Below are 20,412 nucleotides of genomic sequence, written 5' to 3' on the forward strand. Positions count from 1 at the left end.
TGTAAATATGTATTTATACGCCCACGCATGTCCATGCTTAAATAGCACAACCACCAACGCCTCTCAGCCTGGCCACCAAGAACAACAGCAACTATCCAAGCTGCCTTGCTTGCCAGTGTTGCTTGCTGCCCAATGCCATTCGCGCTATAAACCTTAATGTTTTTCCTTATAATTTCATATAAAAATTACTCAGGTTACGTTGCTCATAAAAATCTTAATCGCAAATGTAATCGTATTTTATGCACATTCCACCAAGGTAATGGGTTAAGAGAAAATATCCTGCTGCATTTGTATGCCCATTAGTTTACCAGATAAGATGGCTTATAGATAATGTAAGTACATATAAATATGGCTGCGTAAGAATAAGTGGGGATAATTTTTCAATTCAAAGACGGATATTTCCTGGAAAATGTAAAGCTTAAAATTTATATTTCTTGTTTTAAAATTCAAATGAGAAAGCAAAAGTTCTACAAAGGACTTGAATCCTATTTGGTTCTCATTATTCCTATCTCAAATATCTTTCTCAATTGATTTACTAGTGAAATTTCCTCAAATTATCTGCAGTTAGACATGTGAACTCAGTCCGTTCAAATATTATTTTGTTTCTATCTAATTTTAACCATGCTAACCTAAAAAGTTAGGACTTGGTATTTCATTTACTTTAAGAATATGTTATAGACAATGGAAAATTATACTCTGTGAATATCAATGTCCAACTACTAAACTAAGCTTATTACTCTAACCTCACTATTTTTATATGGACATTTATAAAACGACATAACTTCGATATTTACTTGTCTAAACGTAGTCCTCAAATTATTATGAATTACAAAATAATTAAATTCAGTAAAAGGAACAAAATAACACCAAAAAAGGAAATTAGGAATGTGAAAAATTCTCAGGAGCGGTCACCTCATAGAACAATCCAATTAGTTTTTCTATACACAAAGTTTCTTTTTAGAAATTTTCTTTAAAATTTTTGAAAATTAAAATAAAAGAAATATATTTTAAAAACAATATTTGAATGGAAAAAAATAATAAAATGTTATAAAATTATTTAAAAATTATTAATAAAATAATATAATAGTATATGCAGTGGAATCTTTATTCAAAACAAAACAAAACAAAAGAAACTCACTCACCAAGTGTTGAATAATGTTGACTTCATTAAAAGTGTCCAATTTATTTGCCGCTACAATTGTCGAATTTATAATTTTAATAATTTTTCACGCGTAACTCCATTTTTTTTTAATTTTGCAAATTTAATATTTTTTATTATTTTTATAAAATTTATTAATTTTATTTTATTCTAATTACTTTAATTTCCCCTATTTTGTTAATTTTTTTTTTTAATTTTCGCAAACAAATTTAAATTTGATATTTTTTATTAATTTAATAATATTTATTTATTTTATTTCTTTTTTTTTATTATTTATCACCGATATTCCAAATTTTTAATTACTTTTTTTTTATTTTCCCAAAGAATTTCCAAATATTTATTTTTTACCGATTTTCATATATTTTTCCAAATTTTATTTTTTTAATGCAATTTTTTTTCAAAGATCTTTCATGACCTTTTGAATTTTCCACAAATTATATGGACTTTTTTGAACTTTTCAAGACTTTAAATTTATTTTTTATTTCCCATTAATTTTATATCAATTTCCTTTTTATTTAATTTCTAATAAATTATTGACATTTTCTTATTATAAATTTATTAATATAATAAACAGCTGCACAAGTGCACTTGAAATCACAAAAGCAACGCATGCGACAATATTGCATGCAATTTGTTTAATGACATTTAAAACATAGTAAACAGAGAACACAAAAGACAAACAACACTTTTCGTTTCTCTCAACAATGCAAACGGCACTTTTTTATGCTTGAAATGCAATGCAATGCAAATTATTGATTTTCTTGCCTAGCTAAAAAGCAATGAGGAATAATATATCATGGCATAATTTGAACATTAAATAATAACAATATGAGTTAATATTTAATAGGAAATTATTTCAATTGCATTCGTTGTCATAGGTTTGATTTACAATACGCTTCTTGCCTTCTCCCATATTGTTTTGAAGTAAAATTGCATGGTAAGAAAAATGTCATGCAAGTTTTTTGCTTTTGCTTCTCTGAGTGTGTTGTTGAAATTAATTGATCGCTGAGAGCGAAAAATGAATTGTCATGTTAAATGAACAAATGACTTGAAATAAAGTGTAAGCCTACTTGTGTAGCTATTTACTATTTATCAAAACTTTTAACTTTTTCACTTATTTACATTTATAATTTTTTATAACCAATTTTATCTTCAATTATTTGGGTATTACCTTTATTTTTTATAAAATTATTGAATTTTTTAAGCACGTATTTATATATTTTTATTTTCACATTATTTTTTATATTTCTTTTATATTTAAATTTTTCACAAATTTTTTTTTTATATTTTTTTTACTTTTTACCATTTATTTTTTTGCAACGAATTTTTAACATTATTTTTTCCGGATATATATTTTAAACACACTCATTTTATATTTTTATTATATTTTTTATATTACACATTTTTATATTAATTTTGATTCAGCCGATTTATATATTATATATTTTATTTTTTAGCTTTACCAATTTAATTTTGATTTCACAAATTATTTGCTAGTTTCATCAGCTATTAAGCTTTTTTAAAACACGAGAATTATTATTATTTTTATTTCGTTATTAGATCTTATATCGCTATATTTTTAATTATTCGTATAATTTTTAAGTCCACAACGCCTTGTATAGTCAAATAATTTTAAAGTTATTATTAAATATCACATTTTAGGTAAATTTTGTTTTATCATTACCATTAACCCGTTCTCCTTATATTATTTTCAGTCATTAATTTTATGGTTTATTGTTTTTTTATGCACATATTTCTTACTGTCGCATTTTCAATATACATGTCTTTTTCTTATTCACATTCTCACATTTCACAACATCCTTTATAACGGGGGCGTTAAAATAGTGCACTCTTTAGTATCGCATTATTTACGTTTTATTCCTTGCACACACAAATATTTTCACAAGCGAATTGCAATCAACGCATAAATATTTCGTTTTATACACACGCGCAACAATGCAACATTATACTCCTTCTGCTACTCCTCGAGCACCGCACATACACTCACTGTTATGATTATTATAAAAGTGCCATAACTTCTTTACAGAGGTGGGTTTGGATATCTTTACGCGCTTGCAAAGGCAATGTCCATATTTTTACTATTTTGCCATTTAGTATGAAAATGCCATTAAAGCGAGAGCAAAAATACCGTACAGATTTAACAATTTGCAACACAAAAGTGTCATAACATATGTTATATAATGTAGTGTATATATGTATGTCCATATATGTACATATTTATTTGATGCTCATGTTTTCCATTTTCTATTATTATGCAATTGCAGGCGCTCGCTGCATCCTGACACGTTTCGTGCACGGGCCTACAACAGAAATTTTCAACGAAAACGCGTTTTATTGCAACGCCAACAAAAGTCGCGGCATCCAACGATATTATTTGCTACGGCGACTGCTAAAACAATAACAATAACAACAATAATAATATAACGAAAATGTCCATATCAATGAAGCGCAAATATTCTACACTTACGACACGGCCATGCTGCATACTTGACAGCGGGAGCGACAACAGCAGCAGTGGCAGCAACTGTAAATGTGCAACCAGCCAGCGTACACATCCGCATAACTATCTATGCCACCACAAACACATTCCACACACCGCCCCCACTCACACCCACTCGTGCTGCCCTGCAATGCGCCTCAGCTTTTTCAGCATACTACTAATGTCGCTGTTGTTGCTCAGCGCACATTGGCACGCCGCAGAAGCCAAACCGAAGTCGCGTAAAAGTTCCAACAGCCATCATAGTAATGATGAGAAATCACCAACGGAGGGTCAACGCTTCGCCATGGAGCCGCAGGATCAAACCGCTGTTGTGGGTTCACGTGTTACGCTGCCCTGTCGTGTGATGGGCAAAATGGGTGCATTGCAATGGACGAAAGATGATTTTGGCTTGGGGCAGCATCGCAATTTGAGCGGCTTCGAACGCTATTCGATGGTCGGCAGCGATGAGGAGGGTGACTTTTCGCTAGACATTTATCCGGTGATGCTGGACGATGATGCCAAATATCAGTGCCAAGTGGGACCCGGACCGGCGGGTGAGGCAGGCATACGTTCGCGTTTTGCCGAGTTGACGGTGCTGGTGCCGCCGGAAGCGCCGAAAATCACACAGGGTGAGGTGATATACACGACGGAAGACCGCGAGATTGAGCTGGAGTGCGTGTCGGCTGGTGGCAAGCCAGCAGCTGAGGTGAGTAGTTATCACTTTTCTTACTTTTTTTTTGCAGCAAAATGTTGCTCACAACTGCGCTAACACTTTAAACACTAAAATACAACAAATTTAACACTTTTAACTGGATTAAAACACCAAAAACTTACATTTTATTGCGTGTGCACGCATCCGCCGGAATTTATTACTGACTTCACTGAAAGGCACGCCACAGCTGATGTTTTAGCGCAAAGGCAATTGTAATGCCACTGCGTGCACAGTTTGAGCGCTGCTGTAGTGGATGTCTAGAGGGCGCGCTGTATACTCTAGCACATTATAGAACCATAACAGTTTCTGCTTTAGTAGATAAAGCAGTTGCACACTGCCTTATCAATTTATTTGAATTTAGCAACTAAAATCGGTTAGCCTTATTCCAACTTCCGTTTAAATTCAACATTTTAACAATCCACTAAAAATATCCTTCAACACTTACAGATCACTTGGATTGACGGTCTCGGCAATGTGCTCACCAAAGGCATCGAGTACGTGAAAGAGCCTTTATCAGACTCGCGTCGCATAACAGCCAAGTCGATTTTGAAACTTGTGCCCAAGAAAGAGCATCACAACACGACATTTACTTGCCAAGCGCAGAATACGGCGGATCGCACTTATCGCGCTGCGAAAATAAAAATAGAGGTGAGTCATTCTTAATATTTACTGGAAAAATATATATTTATGCACAACTTCTTGATCTTATAGGTCAAATATGCTCCCAAGGTCGTGGTCTCGGTTATTAGCGGCGCCTTGGCTGGTGGTCGCATTTTGGAAGGCTCCGAAGTTATACTGTCCTGCCAAGCGGATGCAAATCCACCACCACAAAGCTATCGTTGGTTCATACATGATGAATTGGTCACCGGTGATTATACAACGAAAATGGTGAGCTTGCTTTTTGTTGATTTTACTAGTCTTATACTAAATATTCGATTTTATTATCCTTTATATAGATCATACACAATGTAAGCCGACAGCATCACGAAGCTTTGGTCAAGTGTGAGGTCGTCAATGCGGTTGGCAAGAGCGAAGAGACCGAAACTTTGGATATCAGCTGTGAGTACTACAGTTAATTTGAAACTGTTTTCTTTTTAAGGTTAAGAGTGAGAGAGAGAGAAAGGGAGAGAGAGATAAAAAGGGAGAGAGAGAGAGAAAGGGAGAGAGAGACAGAAATGGAGAGAGAGAGAGAGAGTAAGAACTATATATTTTTAGCGATCTCTGATATCGATGGTAATATGTGAAACTTTATTAGAACTTTGTAATAAAAAGGACTTAAGACCCAACTTTCGGAATTGGAGCCGAATTAATCTGATTTCAATCTCGAATAACGATATGAGAAGAAGTTTTAGAGGAACAAGAGCTCTTAAAGATTATATTCTCTTATATTGTTTTATAAACATAAATCTTCAATACTATCTCTCTTTCAGATGCTCCAATCTTCAAACATCGTCCGATCTCCGTTGAAGCAGATTTAGGTACGAATGCGAATTTAGTATGTGATGTCGACGGTAATCCGACGCCTGAAATCGAATGGATTAACGAAAATACAGACAAAGTAAGTTGAAGATCTCCCTCCATTTCTGTCCAATAATCAACTAACCAATAAAATTTCCACCTCCTTCCACTTAGGTCGTCGGCAACTCAGCGAAACTTGAGTTGAAGGTGACTACCGAGACCGCAGGCCGTTATTACTGCAAGGCTATAGTTACCGGCTTTCCAGAGATCGGTGCGGAGGCCACAATTTACGTAAAGCGTCCACCGATTATCACCTCCCATAAGGTACAGTTCGGTGCTGTGGGTAGTCGTGCTAAAATCGATTGTGTGGCATTTAGTGTACCAAAAGCCGAGCAGATTTTATGGTCCTTCGATGACAAACTGATTAATATGAGCACCGCCGATCCGGATATCTATATATTCGAGGAACAACATTTGCCGGAGGGTGTGCGTGCAGCACTCATTATTAAAGAAAGCCGATCCAGTCACTTCGGCCGCTACAATTGTACGGTGAAGAATTCATATGGCAGTGATTCGTTGTTGATCAATCTGAAACCAGAACGTAAGTTTTACTTTATTACTAAAATAGATTTTGGACTCCTAATGACCGTTTACAATTTTCTGATTCCAGCGGGTTCGGTGCCTATACTGCTTGTTGTAATGGGCTCACTCTCTTCGGTTGCTATTGTCATTATGATTGTGATGTTGGTGATTGTTTACATGAAGCGTAATAATAAGAAACCAATTCCTGCGGATGTCATACCAGAGGCATCACGTGGTGGCGATAAGTTGTCTGGTCTGAAACATGAACTGCGTGCTAAAGCCTACGATGTGGACTACTCGGAAGCAGGCAGTGACGGTTTGGCCATAAATCTCACACAAGCACCCATGCCAGATGTCCAAATGAAGGGCGCCACTTTAGGTGTACCACTGGCTGGTCCAGTGAAATTGGACGACAGGTGAGACACAGCGCTATTTAAATCTTTTCCATATTTCTAATAATTAGTTGTCTTATAATTCGCAGATTTTCTGGCGACTTCACTTACAGCCGTCAATGTCATATTAAGAACTTGAAGAATCAAGACTACAAAGAGACTGTCAACGGTTATGCGCCCTACTTTGAATACGCGCTCGACTACAGTGCACCTACCGAAGGTGGCAAGCCCGGCGCTGGTGTTGCTAACAACGGCAACAAATCCCAAAGTAGCACAATCAACTCGGCCACCTTGCCGCACTACACAAACCCCGTTACAACGACCGGCAATCTGAGTTTGCCACGCAATCGCAACGATATGCAACAACAGCCACAACAGAGCACCGCACAAATTGGTAATGGATTCCTTGGTAAGTTTGGATAGACGACCGCAATTTCCACTTATACTTACTAACATACCACTCCGTTTACAGCCGGTCAGTCGCTACTGCAGAACGGCATAGACAGCCGCTTCAGCGCCATCTATGGCAATCCCTATCTGCGATCGAACTCATCACTACTACCGCCGCTGCCACCACCCAGCACGGCCAATCCCGCCGCCACACCTGCGCCACCACCCTACCAACGGCATCACCATCACCCCAGCCAACAACATGTGAACATGAACGGCGGCATCGGTGTGAATGCGTTGAAGAACTTTAGCGCGGTCTCGGGCGGCATTGGCATTGCGGGCGGCGCCAATAGCAATGGCGGCCCAGGCAGCATTAGCGGTAGCAGTTCTAATCTGACCGCCAGCAGTAATACACTGGCGGCCATGACACCGCTCACACAGGGCGCCCCCTTGTCCACAGCAACACCGGTCACAACAACGGCGCCGGTGTCCGTGGCGGTGGCACAAAGTCCCTCCGGTCAATTCATCCTACCGTCGAACGGCAGTGCCAAACAAGGCGCACTCGCTACGCATGTCTAAGAGAAAGCGTAGGCGCTAGCGCCACAAACGGCACCTTTTATGCACGTACACAGCAGCACCCTGTATACAATTGGGAAGCACCTTGTACTTTAATCATGCACGCTACACAATCGCCGCCGCAGAGACAATTGTAGAAGTCCGTACCACGCGTCCTTAAATGTCAATGCTACGCACACGCACATATATATGCGCCGATTTGTACATATATATGTGCCCACTACATGCATATATGTATTGTACTATGTATATCTAACGAGTATGTATTTAAGACTATTTACACGGGTCAGCTAACTGTGAGTGGCTGGCTCGCCCATATCATTAGCGTATCTGTAGTGTAAATTTTTAACTGTAAACGTAAAACCTATTGTAAATCGCTACTAACTGATAAAGCAAGCAGAGATTTTAGTCAATTAGTGAAAGTTGTAAAGTTTTAACCATACAAAAATTATTGCAAATACATTGAATGTTAGTACTACTAGGTGGGGTGTGTGTGTGTGGAGAGAGTTATGAATAAAATGAGAGGGAAATAGATAAATAAAAAAATTAAAATTAAAAAAAATTAATTAAATTAAAAAAAATAAAATTAAAATAAATAAATAAAACTAACTAAACTAAAATAATAAAATAAAATATAATATAATATAATAAAATATAATATAATATAATATAATATAATGAAATAAAATAAAATAAAATAAAATATAATATAATATAATATAATATAATATAATATAATAAAATAAAATAAAATATAATAAAGATTCAAATTTATACAAATAAACATTTTTTTAATAAATTAGAATATTATAAAAAAAAAAAATAATATAAAATATTTCAATAAAATTATTAAAGTGAAAATTAAAAAATTTAAAATATATATAATAAAAGAAAATTAAATTGAAAATAAATAAACAAATAAAAATGAAAAGAGCACAAGTTAATTATAAAAAATAATAAATAAATATATTTTTAATATAAAATATATTGCATTAAACTAAAATTTTTATCATAAAAGTGATAAAAATCATAAATACAGAATATAAAATTAAAATAATTAAAATAATATTAAAACACTAAAAAAAAATGAAATATTCTGATAAAATTTGGATTAAATAAAAAATTATAATATAGAAATAAATTATACTAAATTTTATTATTTTTTTCTTTTTTCAAAATTGGGATTGCTTGAAAAAATAATAATATTAAAATAAAAAATAAATGAAATTGAATATAAATTATTTGGATTAATTTAAAAATAATAGAAAAATATTTAAAACCATAACAAAAATAATAAGAAAATGTAATAGATTATTTAAATTAAAATTAATTTAAAAAAAAAAATAAAATTAATAAAAATTAAATTTGTTAATAAAAAAATTACAATAAATTAAACAAATATTGAATTATTTACAAAAAAAAATTTAAATTAAAATAACATAAAAAATTAAATAATACAAATTAATAACAACTACCTAAAAAGAAAAAATAAATGAAACAACAAAAATATTAAAATATTAAATTTTAGAATATAAAAAAAATATTATTTATTTATTTAAAAAACAAAAAAAAATAAAATATATATTAATGTAATTATAAAATATAATAATTCAAACCAAGATAATATTTGACTAGTTCAATAAAATTTTATAAATTATAAAACTAAAATAAATAATAATTTAAAAAAATATATAATAAATATAAAAAAGAATAAAAAAATATGTTTATAAATATTTCAGCTGTATTGGAAATTTTCAATAATTTGTAATTGGAAAAATTCAATAAAGTCCTTTAAAATATAAAATTAAAATAAAGTATGAATTAAATAAAAAATAAATACAATTAAAATTTCATAAAATAATAATAAATTCTAATAATAAATAAAAATATATGTATATATATTAAATATAAAAAAATAAATAATGAAATTTTAAAATAATTATACAATATAATATTAAAAAAAAAAAAAAATTTGACAAAATCTATAAAATTCACAAAATTATAAAATTTAAGTAAAGCAATAAAAGTAAATTATAAAAATAAAATTTAAATATAAATTTTAAATATAATATTACAAAAATAATAAAATAAAAACTACAAAATATGAATAATAATAAAAAAATAGTATAATAAAATCTTAAAATTATAAAATTAAAATTAAATAATTAATTTAAAAACTAAAAATAAAAAATTAACCACACACCACCCTTCTCATAATAGCAACAATGAATAATGAAATTATCGTCGTATACTCATATCAGAAAAAAATTTTAAATTTTATAGAAAACAAGATCCAGGATCTTAATTTGCGAGATGAACAGATGAAAGTTGAATTCTTAACGTATTGTGATTATTAGCGTTAATTAACTATGAAATTTAATACAAAAATGCGTCAAATACTTGTCAAGTCAATGAAAAAAATATATGAAAAAAAAAAACAAAAAAAATTATGAAAATTTGAGCGTCAATCCTAGTGCTAGCTGCTATGAGAAAAATGCTATAAAAATAATAAGAAATTATTTATTAAAATGTTAAATACAACTAGAATAACTACTTAACGGTATGCATTGTATGCTTGTGACAGTTGAAACGCGAAATACTGATGTAATTAGAAAAAAATATTAAAAATTAAAAAAATATAATAATTGAAAAAAACTATACATATATATACGAAAAAGCCTGTAGTTAGTTCCATGTAAAAGTCAAGCAACTAGTTTTTTTATAATTCTAAATTCTATAAGATGATGTATGGTAGAGGGGCAGTGATGAGCAGTTAGTTTAATGCAGTTTTTAATTAGCAAATAATTCAATTATGTAACTAATTACAATTAATTATTTTCCAATGCTTTTTATAATGAAAAGCATTTAAATATTATTGTAATAATAAAATATTGTGTAGTATATGCTATTTTATTTTAATAATTAAAAGAAAAATAAATAAATGTTAAAAAATCGCTGAAATTACTTTTAACATAAAACAATTAGTGAAATTCAATGTATGTATGTAAAAAGCTATGGAAATGTGCTAACTGTGCTTGCAGTGGTTAAAAAGTTTTGTTTTAAAAATATTAAAAAAAAATATTTTTTTTTTTGATTATTTAAAATTATGTTTTTTTAATTCATTTAATTGAAATATGCAAACGCGTCAGAAAAAATTTTTACCAAAAATATTTATTGCAAATTTAAATTTGAACTATAGTTTGCAAAACGTCTAATCACTGCAAATATTTAATGTATATATATATAAAGAAATGCTGCCTTATGATTCCTTCTATTCTCAATTATACGTACGTTCTATACTTATCTACACCGTGTGTTTATTGCATTTTACATTTATACTCAATTTTAATATTTATTTTAATTATAATATGGCTCTAAATAATTTAAATTTAAGCTAAAATTAGAATTTTCAAAGTGTTTGTTATTTCTTTTAATATTTATTTAGCTTTTTACGCATTGTGTAAACATTTGTATATAAGCGAGTTGTATGAGTGCGTAATAAAATATAATTAATTTAACCTAAAATACCTAAATAAGTCGAGGAAAAAAGAAAAGTCTAAGCGCAAAAAGATGCATATAAAATAAAAACTAAATCAAATATAAAATGCTTGTTTTCATTTGCGAATTTATGGTATGGTTTTCGACTAGTCACTTCGTTACTCTCTTTTCAAAAAATTGGGAATAATTAAGTTATTTTATTTAATATTAGAAGGAGTGTAGATATTTCACAATACTGGTATAGCCACTAAGACTCCATTACTTTTTCACTATGCTATTACTTTTTTCATTTATACCAGTTGCACGTTCGATTTGCCACTCAAATCCACTGAGTTTAGAGTTTAAAAGCGACATGTGCTGTCTTCGGAGATGCAAAAAAAAATCCCCAACAGCCGACATGATTCCGGACGAATGAGTAGCTGAAACAAAAATTGAACAAAAAATTCAAAAAGGTTATTAAAGTTGAAGGTATTTCCTATACATTGACCTACGATTTTGGAAAAACATCATAAATTATTATAACAAAATGGCGTAGTTCTGAAAAATGTTTCGTTTTTAAGGTAAAAAATGGTCTTTGTTTGACAATTTTCAACAAAACTCAGTTTCAATTTGAAGTCGATCGGTCAATTTCTCGTTAAGTTAGGAAAATTTTGAAAAATTTCGTTTCGAGAAAAACGCGTTTAAAATTTCGACTAACACGTGCGGGATGGGATAGATACCGAGAGCTGAAGAGGGAAGCGAGACGCATCTGCAGACAAAAAAGAAAGAGGCCGAAATGCGTGAGTACGAAGAGCTTGAGAAGCTGGCAGACAGAGGGAATGCTCGAAAATTTTATGAAAAAATGAAGCGACTTAACGAAGGTTTCAAGACCGGAGCATCCTCATGTAGAGACCAAGGTGGTAATCTGGTAACCGATGTCCAGGGCATACTGGGATTATGGAGGGAACACTTCTCCGACCTGCTGAATGGCAGTGAGAGTACAACACCAGGAGATGGCGAACCCGATCTCCAAATCGATGACGATGGAACAGATGTTCCATTACCCGACCATGAAGAAATTCGAATAGCAATTACCCGCTTGAAGAACAACAAAGCAGCGGGGGCCGATAGACTACCGGCAGAACTATTCAAATACGGCGGCGAAGAACTGATAAGGTGCATGCATCAGCTTCTTTGCAGAATATGGTCGGAAGAAAGCATGCCTGACGATTGGAATCTCAGTGTGCTCTGCCCAATCCATAAAAAGGGAGATCCCACAATCTGCGCCAATTACCGTGGGATCAGCCTTCTAAATATCGCATACAAGGTTCTATCGAGCATACTGTGTGAAAGACTAAAGCCCACCGTCAACAAACTGATTGGACCTTATCAGTGTGGCTTTAGACCTGGAAAATCGACAACTGACCAGATATTCACCATGCGCCAAATCTTGGAGAAGACCCGTGAAAAGAGGATCGACACACACCACCTTTTTGTCGATTTTAAAGCTGCTTTCGACAGCACGAAAGGGAGCTGCCTTTATGCCGCGATGTCTGAATTTGGTATCCCCGCAAAGCTAATACGGCTGTGTAAGTTGACGTTGAGCAACACCAAAAGCTCCGTCATGATTGGGAAGGACCTCTCCGAGCCGTTCGATACCAAACGAGGTTTCAGACAAGGTGACTCCCTATCGTGCGACTTCTTTAACCTGATGCTGGAGAAAATTATAAGAGCCGCAGAACTAAACCGAGAAGGTACAATCTTCTACAAGAGTGTACAGCTCCTGGCGTACGCCGATGATATTGATATCATCGGAAGCAACAACCGCGCCGTTTGTTCTGCGTTTTCCAGACTGGATAAAGAAGCGAAGCATATGAGTCTGGTGGTGAATGAGGACAAGACGAAATATCTCCTGTCATCAAACAAACAGTCAGCGCACTCGCGTCTTGGCTCCCACGTCACTGTTGACAGTCATAACTTCGAGGTCGTAGATAATTTCGTATACCTGGGAACCATCATCAACAACACGAACAATGTCAGCCTCGAAATCCAGCGCAGAATAACTCTTGCCAACAGGTGCTACTTTGGACTGAGTAGGCAATTGAACAGTAAAGTCCTCTCTCGACGAACCAAAATCAAGCTCTACAAGTCGCTTATCATTCCCGTCCTGCTTTACGGTGCAGAAGCGTGGACGATGTCAACATCAGATGAGACGACACTAGGAGTTTTCGAGAGGAAAATTTTGCGCAAAATTTATGGTCCTCAGAACATTGGCAACGGCGAATACCGCAGACGATGGAACGATGAGCTGTACGAGTTATACGACGACATTGACATAGTTCAGCGAATAAAAAGACAGCGGCTACGCTGGCTAGGTCATGTTGTCCGAATGGACGAAAACACTCCAGCCCTGAAAGTGTTCGATGCAGTACCCGCCGGAGGAAGCCGAGGAAGGGGAAGGCCTCCACTCCGTTGGAGGGACCAGGTGGAGAGCGACCTGGTTACACTTGGGATCTCCAACTGGCGCCGAACTGCAAAGGAGAGAGAGAGGTGGCGCACTATCGTCGATTCGGCTATAACCGGCTAAACGGTTGCAACGCCAATCACATACATACATAGCGGCTTATACCTGCGAACGGTCGCTCTTTAGAACGCTGCCATTCAAAAACTATTTAAGATACCTTACCGTTTTCAGATAATATTTTTGAAAGTATTAACTATCGATAAGCAAAAAATAAAAAAATGTTTTTTTTTTTAAGTGCCATACAAGTGAGACATTTGGTTTTACATCCATTCACCATCAGAACAATTTGATTTTCTAGTATTCATTATCTATAGGTTTTGGTACACCATAATCTGCAAAGAATCTCCATTCAGAATTTTATGCTTGATTTTTAATTTCCTTTCCTTTTTTTCTTTTCATATACTATAGTTTATTTTCGCCGAAAAATCACCTCTAATTGAATTCTGTGGAGGATTTTTCGAATAGTCGATTATGTATATTAAGTATATACTAACTATAGGTTGAGATTTAAGGTTTGTGTTCTATACCCTACGGCATTAGGTGGATTTCAAAATTTCAAAATTTAGAAACAAAATTTATTGTCTTATTAAATTGTGCAATATATTGTAAATATTATCTAAAAAACATCAAATTAATCCGAGAAATACACTAAGAGTTAAACCCTTTGGAAGTACCGCCCATCAGGCCAATATAAAACTTAAAGCGCGTTTATCTCAACACTCAATTTCTCGAAAAAGTTATTAAACGATTTTGTTAAAATTTTGCACACACCTTTGAAATAATATTATCTAGCTAATAAACGAAGAAATTTTATTGTCGAAAATTTTACCAAAAAAGTGAGAGTTAAAATTCTGTCAAAAATTCAAATTTCAATATTTTCTTTTTTCCTTCGTTCATTAACTAGATTTATCCATGTACTATCGAAATATTTTTGGTTTACTGATTTTGGATTTACCAAAAATGAGTTATGATGTCCACAGCAAGACCTTTTTTTGAATACGTCAAGGTAGATAGTGTCCAACGTTTGAGTTATCGGAATTTGTAAATAAAAATTTCACAAAATACTGTTTAAATATGTAGCTTTGATACGCTGAACGGCTGAATTGTTTAAATGAAATATGAAATTGTAAAAATACCCTTGTTTTTAACCTCTAAAACCCACCTAACCCCTTAAAGGAAATTGGGTGATTGAATGGAAAAAACCTCACTTATTTCAGCAAATCATCCGATCTGGCGTTTAACTGAAGTTTCCGTGGGATCACAACGGGCAAGATGGCTTATGAGTAGCTCTTGCCTCCCTTTTCAACCAAGCAATTTTAAGTTTTGGAGAGATAATTCGCATATCTTCAAATATATAGACCTCTAAACTTAATTTTGAATGAAATATTAACATAATCCTGAATAAAAAATAAATATTTATTAACAGTTAATGGTTAATAAGGAGAACTGTTTAAGTCGTAGCTATACTATATTATCAATGTATGTGTGTAACGGCAACGCCGTTCTGAATTTCTGCGCCGCGGAAGTTATATATTTTTTCTCGACCAACGGTTCCGGTCTCTACATTGTATAACAAATAATGTGTGTGATAACAACTTTTACCACTGAAAGCAACGTGTTTTTCTTCAATTTGCTCTTCAGGAAATACAGACTGACATTTTTGGGAACTATTAGGCAAAAATTTAACTATAAGATGTTATAGAATAATTGAAATGATCATGAAAATATGACAATTTTTGCATATCATATATTCTGAAAACTAATTGAAAGAACTCGTGTATTATTTTTTTTATTATATGAAATAATTATAATACTGAAATAATTACTTATGTTACAATTCATTATACCTTCAGCTTGTCATATTCAAATTTTTGACAAACATTGCCGAACACTTCCTTTATTATAGAATATATATGAAATAAACTTATAAAAACATCTAACTTCTGTTCTCTTTAATTGGAAAATCATTCCTTATTTATTAAATATTATATTTTATTTATTTTTCTATAAAAAAAAATGGAAAAAAGTCAGTTAATTCTTCTCATTTTGGCTGTTTTTTGCTTCAATGTGCTTAAAAGTTGCTTTGCTACAACTTCCATCTTTCATTCATCATCTTTCGTTCACTCACAGTGTTGCCAGACTTTTTAATATTGCAATTTGAAATGTTAAGATTCGTTTTGAAAGTCGCCAGTTTTTTTTTAAATCCATGATTTTATAGTTTAATGGATCTTTAGTAATATCACTATGTGTTTATACACTTACACATACATAGAAATAGTTTATATTTGGAACACAGGGCGTCGTATATGCTAGTTTTAAGAAAATAAATATTTTAAAAAATTTTAATAATAGTAATAATAATAATAATTTATTATATTTATTTTTTAATTTTTTTAATATTACAAATATTTATTATTTTTATCATTAATATTAAGCAAATCACTTTTATATTATTTATAACAATTTTATGAATTTAAATGTTTATTATTTTCATTTAAAACAAATAATTTTTATCAAAAATAATAGTTTTCTTTAATCAGCTTTATAAATAAAGTTTTTATGTTAATTTAACAATTTTTATAGCCTATTTTGTTCACAAAAACACATATTTATTGTCATCATACAATGTATTCAGTTGTTTACTGCATTTTCAACCATAGAACTTGCAGTTTCTTCTTTATCTAACCACATAAAATAGCTACAATTATACAATTTCCTCCGTTGCTTAGATAAAATAATATAAAATAAATTTATTCCTTGCTTTAAATGTACTTATTTGCAAAAAAATATATTATTTTTTCCTGTCGCAAGACCACAATTGTCGTTTTAGTTCTAATATACAGTGTGAAAATAGTCGCATTCCCACAATTTATGTGCCAACTTTTGCGATAAAGCTATATTTTTTTCAAGTAAATCTACATTATTTACATGGTTTTATTAATTTTATCAATATTTTGTTTAGTATTTCTTCAAGAAATAAAAAAACCCAGTTCCTGTTAGTAACAAAATTATATCAAAAACGGAAGCTTTGGGTACATTATATATACAAAATGACATATTTATATACCTTTTCACAGCAAAATGAGAGCATAAATCATGATCAGCTAATGCCTAGCAAGAAATTTCGAGCTAAAAACATACATTTGACGTTTTTGTAAAATTTTAATTACCGAAAATGGTTAAAATCCCCTAAAATAACTTAAATTTGACATTTACAAACAGAAATTTGCGCTAGCAAAGCATAGCAACGCTTGAACGTTTAAAATAAATTATTTTTTATTTTTTTAAATACAAAAATTAAATTTTAAATTTATATTTCCAAAAGTCACAAAACTAATATTTCTCTCACACCAAACTACTGTGCTTTCTACACTGTAAATAAATCCATGTGAAAATTCAGTAAAATTTTCTTAAAAAACCAATTTAAATTTCTTCATAGCACTCTGTAGTTTTCGTACACACCAATTTGTTCCCACTCACACCACAGCTTAGTGTGGATCTCAAGAGCCAGCCATTTTGAAACGAGACTCGTCGGGCTACAACAAACACTGCTTGTGCTGAGCCACACATTTCAGGTGTCCGCTACAATTGTACTCTGTTTTATGTTTTTATTAATTCCCACCGCATTTCTCTCACTGCACACACATACGCGCTCTCACTGGCCCCTAGCACTATGCCACAGCATACCATGCATACGCTAAGCGCTCGCTCGCGCTCTCTATCTCTCTCTGCTCTTTGTGTTTGTGTTGGTGTTTTGGTGGTGGCGCGCAGCTTGAATGCCTTTGCGAGCTCGACTTGCCAGCCGCGCCGCTCATAATAGTTTGTGACGCGAAGTGAGTAGTGTTTATTGTGTACGTTTGCCGGATGGACGGTTGTAGTTGATGTTGATGATGATGATGGCGACGGTTTGAATAAAAATTGAATTTTCAACAACAACAACAAAGCAATAACACTGCACTGCAATAAGAAGAAAACAGTGAATGTGCATGCAAATTTCGGTTGCAGCAAAAGTGTGAAAAAGTTATTTTGTGAATTTACAATTTGAAGTGCGAAAACGGAATCAAGTGATTGAAACTGCATAGAAATTGCAAAACAAAAATCAGTGTAAAAGAAAATACAATTTGTTGGTGCAGTGAGTGAAATGCAGCTGCAAGCGACCAGCAGCACTAAAACCATTACAATAACAACAGCGTCGCCGCTGCTAACTAACGAATATGCTGTTTGGTGCGTCCGCTTCGTCCATGTAATGTAGCCGCTTGCGCTGGGCTCATGATTCGCGTTGGAATTTAATTCAAATTAAATTCATCCGGTTAAACGCTACCAACTAGCTTTGGTCAAATTTGTGTTTGAAAAACAAAAATCGCGAAAAAACAAAAAATTAAAAATAAGAAAACAACGGCAGTTCGGCTAAAACGAGTAAATTACCGAAAAATAACGAGTAACATTGTACGAAAATTGTTGTAAGTAAGCTATAAAGGAAACGAAAAGGCAAAAAACAACAAAAATTAAGAAGTGAATGATGTAAAGTGTGTAAAGCATAAGCATAGGCATGTAATTGTAAGAAAACAACAAATTTTGAAGGAATGCAAAGTAAAGATTACAATAAAGCCAAGTGCGTAGTGCAACTTTTTGGTATAATATTGAAATAAGTGTAAAAATATAAAAGTATATTTTGTTGGAAAAAGTTGAAATAAGGATAAGTTCAAAAAAGTGCTAAAAGCGAAGTGACAAAAAGTAACGCGGGATTATATGATATACGAATAACGGGATATACTTTCCAATTGAAAAATAATTAAATAAAAATTTATAAAAAGTAAATAATAATTTTTATAAAAAAAAAGAAATAATATCTTTTTTAAAAAAAATTATATGAAACCGAAATTCATTTAAAAAATTTTAAAAACTCGAATATAAAAAAAAATTTAATAAAACAATTACAAAAAAAATATTTAAAAATATTTTGAAACTTAGACTACTGACTATACGTGTTTTAAAGTGCAGTTAAACGACAAAAAATCGAAAACAAATTATTAGTGCGCATAAAAAATAAATAAAATTATGCTTAAATAACGCCACCAATTAGAAAAATATGTGTTTTAAATTAATTTAATATTCATAAAATAATTTGAGTTTCAAAAATAATTTTAATACAACAGTTAGACTTCAAAAACGTACTTTCATCATAAGCGCGGCAACGCATGCGCTTTGGTGTACTCATTAAAACATTCAGAAGTCTTATTCTTCAAGTAATCAAGAATAAAAAAGTTCGATTTCTCGTGCGTGTTATACAAAACTGGATTATCAAAATGTGGCTGTTGATCAACAACAACACATTTCCTAAATCGGATATATTTTGGATAAAACTTCTTACAAGTCTGCTGCTGATTTGTGGATTTATTGGCGGCGGCAATGCAGCGGGTAAGTGCTAATAACTAAGTATTACTTGAGACCAATCTTAATATATTTGAAAAATTATTATTAAAATTTAAAAAAACAATTATAAGTTATATAGACTCATACAAGCTATAAGAAGAATATTATGTCCATAATTAAGCTTAATTACAAATCATAAATTATAGTTTTAAGTAATTAAGTAAAAATATTTAACTACCATCCATTTCCAATACATATACAACCCCTCGAGACGCCTCAATAATTTTTCAATTCCTCTTTATGCAATCCTACTCAGTGTCTACCTTTCAATAGGTATACTCCTTTATGCCAACCAATAATGCTATACATTCTATTGCTATGTTCATCAAACCTTTCCTTTAACATTATTTTCACCATTTAACCACTTCTTCTTCATTTGATTTCCTTCTCCTTGTACCATATATTCTTTTCGTTCGTCTATCAGCTTTCCTTTTAGGCTAACCTTCTTCGTCTTTCATCAGTCGCAGTCGTTGCATTTTCTTCGTTTATGCTGCGGTCACCGTTTTCGATGACTGTCTTTATGCTGTTGTTATTGTTGTTGTTATTGCTACTACCTTTGACTGTTGTCTTGCTGCAGTCTTATGTACGTTGCGTTCGTTTCTTTTCAACCACTCTTTTGTGCACTCACCTCACTCACCTCTCAGCAATCTCTTCTAGTACTCAGCATGTTCTCCTAACCACTTATTTGGCCAGTCAGGCAGCCAGCGAGCCAGTTAGTCAGTCAGTGAGTCGTTGGTTCAGCCATTTTGTTTCCGTCTACGACAGCAAATCTGGATCGAGACTCGTTCAGGATCATATTGCCTTTGGGCGCATACACACATACTTATTTATTGTGTAGAGGAATACATTTATGAATTCATGGCTGTTCGTTTTGTGTCTTCAACGTGCAACGAAATCTGTATCTGAGCGCAAATGCTTGTTGTTGTATGTGTATGTGTGTCTGCAAAGGTGTGTGCGTAACTGTGGTAGAGAGATTTCAGCGGAATTTCAGTATCTGACAGAAAACTATCCTAATTGAGTTCTGTGGAATTCGTTTATTAGCAGATTTGTGGATGCATTTTTTTGAACTTTAAAAATTATAATTTTTTTTTATTATTTATGACTAAATTATAATAAAAAAATGTACGGTTAGAAATTTTTTATAATTTTAGTTTTCATTATTATTTTTTTGTTTTATTTTATAATTTTATTTATTTTTTTAAATTTATT

At 32.3% G+C, this 20,412-nt stretch overlaps 2 protein-coding genes across 2 annotated transcripts in view; both read left to right on the plus strand.

The window, feature by feature from the left end:
• The window catches only part of LOC105214658 (irregular chiasm C-roughest protein), a 66,680-nt gene extending 58,299 nt beyond the window's left edge, over window positions 1-8,381 (plus strand). The window contains exons 3-11 of the mRNA XM_011188208.3: window positions 3,445-4,365; window positions 4,819-5,019; window positions 5,083-5,259; window positions 5,328-5,430; window positions 5,802-5,929; window positions 6,004-6,430; window positions 6,500-6,827; window positions 6,893-7,212; window positions 7,276-8,381. Coding sequence (XP_011186510.2) covers window positions 3,610-4,365; window positions 4,819-5,019; window positions 5,083-5,259; window positions 5,328-5,430; window positions 5,802-5,929; window positions 6,004-6,430; window positions 6,500-6,827; window positions 6,893-7,212; window positions 7,276-7,772 — 2,937 coding nt within the window. The 5' untranslated portion in view covers window positions 3,445-3,609 and the 3' untranslated portion in view covers window positions 7,773-8,381. The remainder of the gene's footprint in view (window positions 1-3,444; window positions 4,366-4,818; window positions 5,020-5,082; window positions 5,260-5,327; window positions 5,431-5,801; window positions 5,930-6,003; window positions 6,431-6,499; window positions 6,828-6,892; window positions 7,213-7,275) is intronic.
• Window positions 8,382-17,566: 9,185 nt separating this feature from the next.
• LOC105214659 (neurogenic locus Notch protein) overlaps window positions 17,567-20,412 on the plus strand; it is a 132,756-nt gene continuing 129,910 nt past the window's right edge. The window contains exon 1 of the mRNA XM_011188209.3: window positions 17,567-19,188. Within this exon, the coding sequence (XP_011186511.2) occupies window positions 18,969-19,188 (220 nt within the window). The 5' untranslated portion in view covers window positions 17,567-18,968. The remainder of the gene's footprint in view (window positions 19,189-20,412) is intronic.

The sequence above is a fragment of the Zeugodacus cucurbitae genome, chromosome 5 (assembly GCF_028554725.1).
Source record: "Zeugodacus cucurbitae isolate PBARC_wt_2022May chromosome 5, idZeuCucr1.2, whole genome shotgun sequence".
Lineage (NCBI taxonomy): Eukaryota > Metazoa > Arthropoda > Insecta > Diptera > Tephritidae > Zeugodacus > Zeugodacus cucurbitae.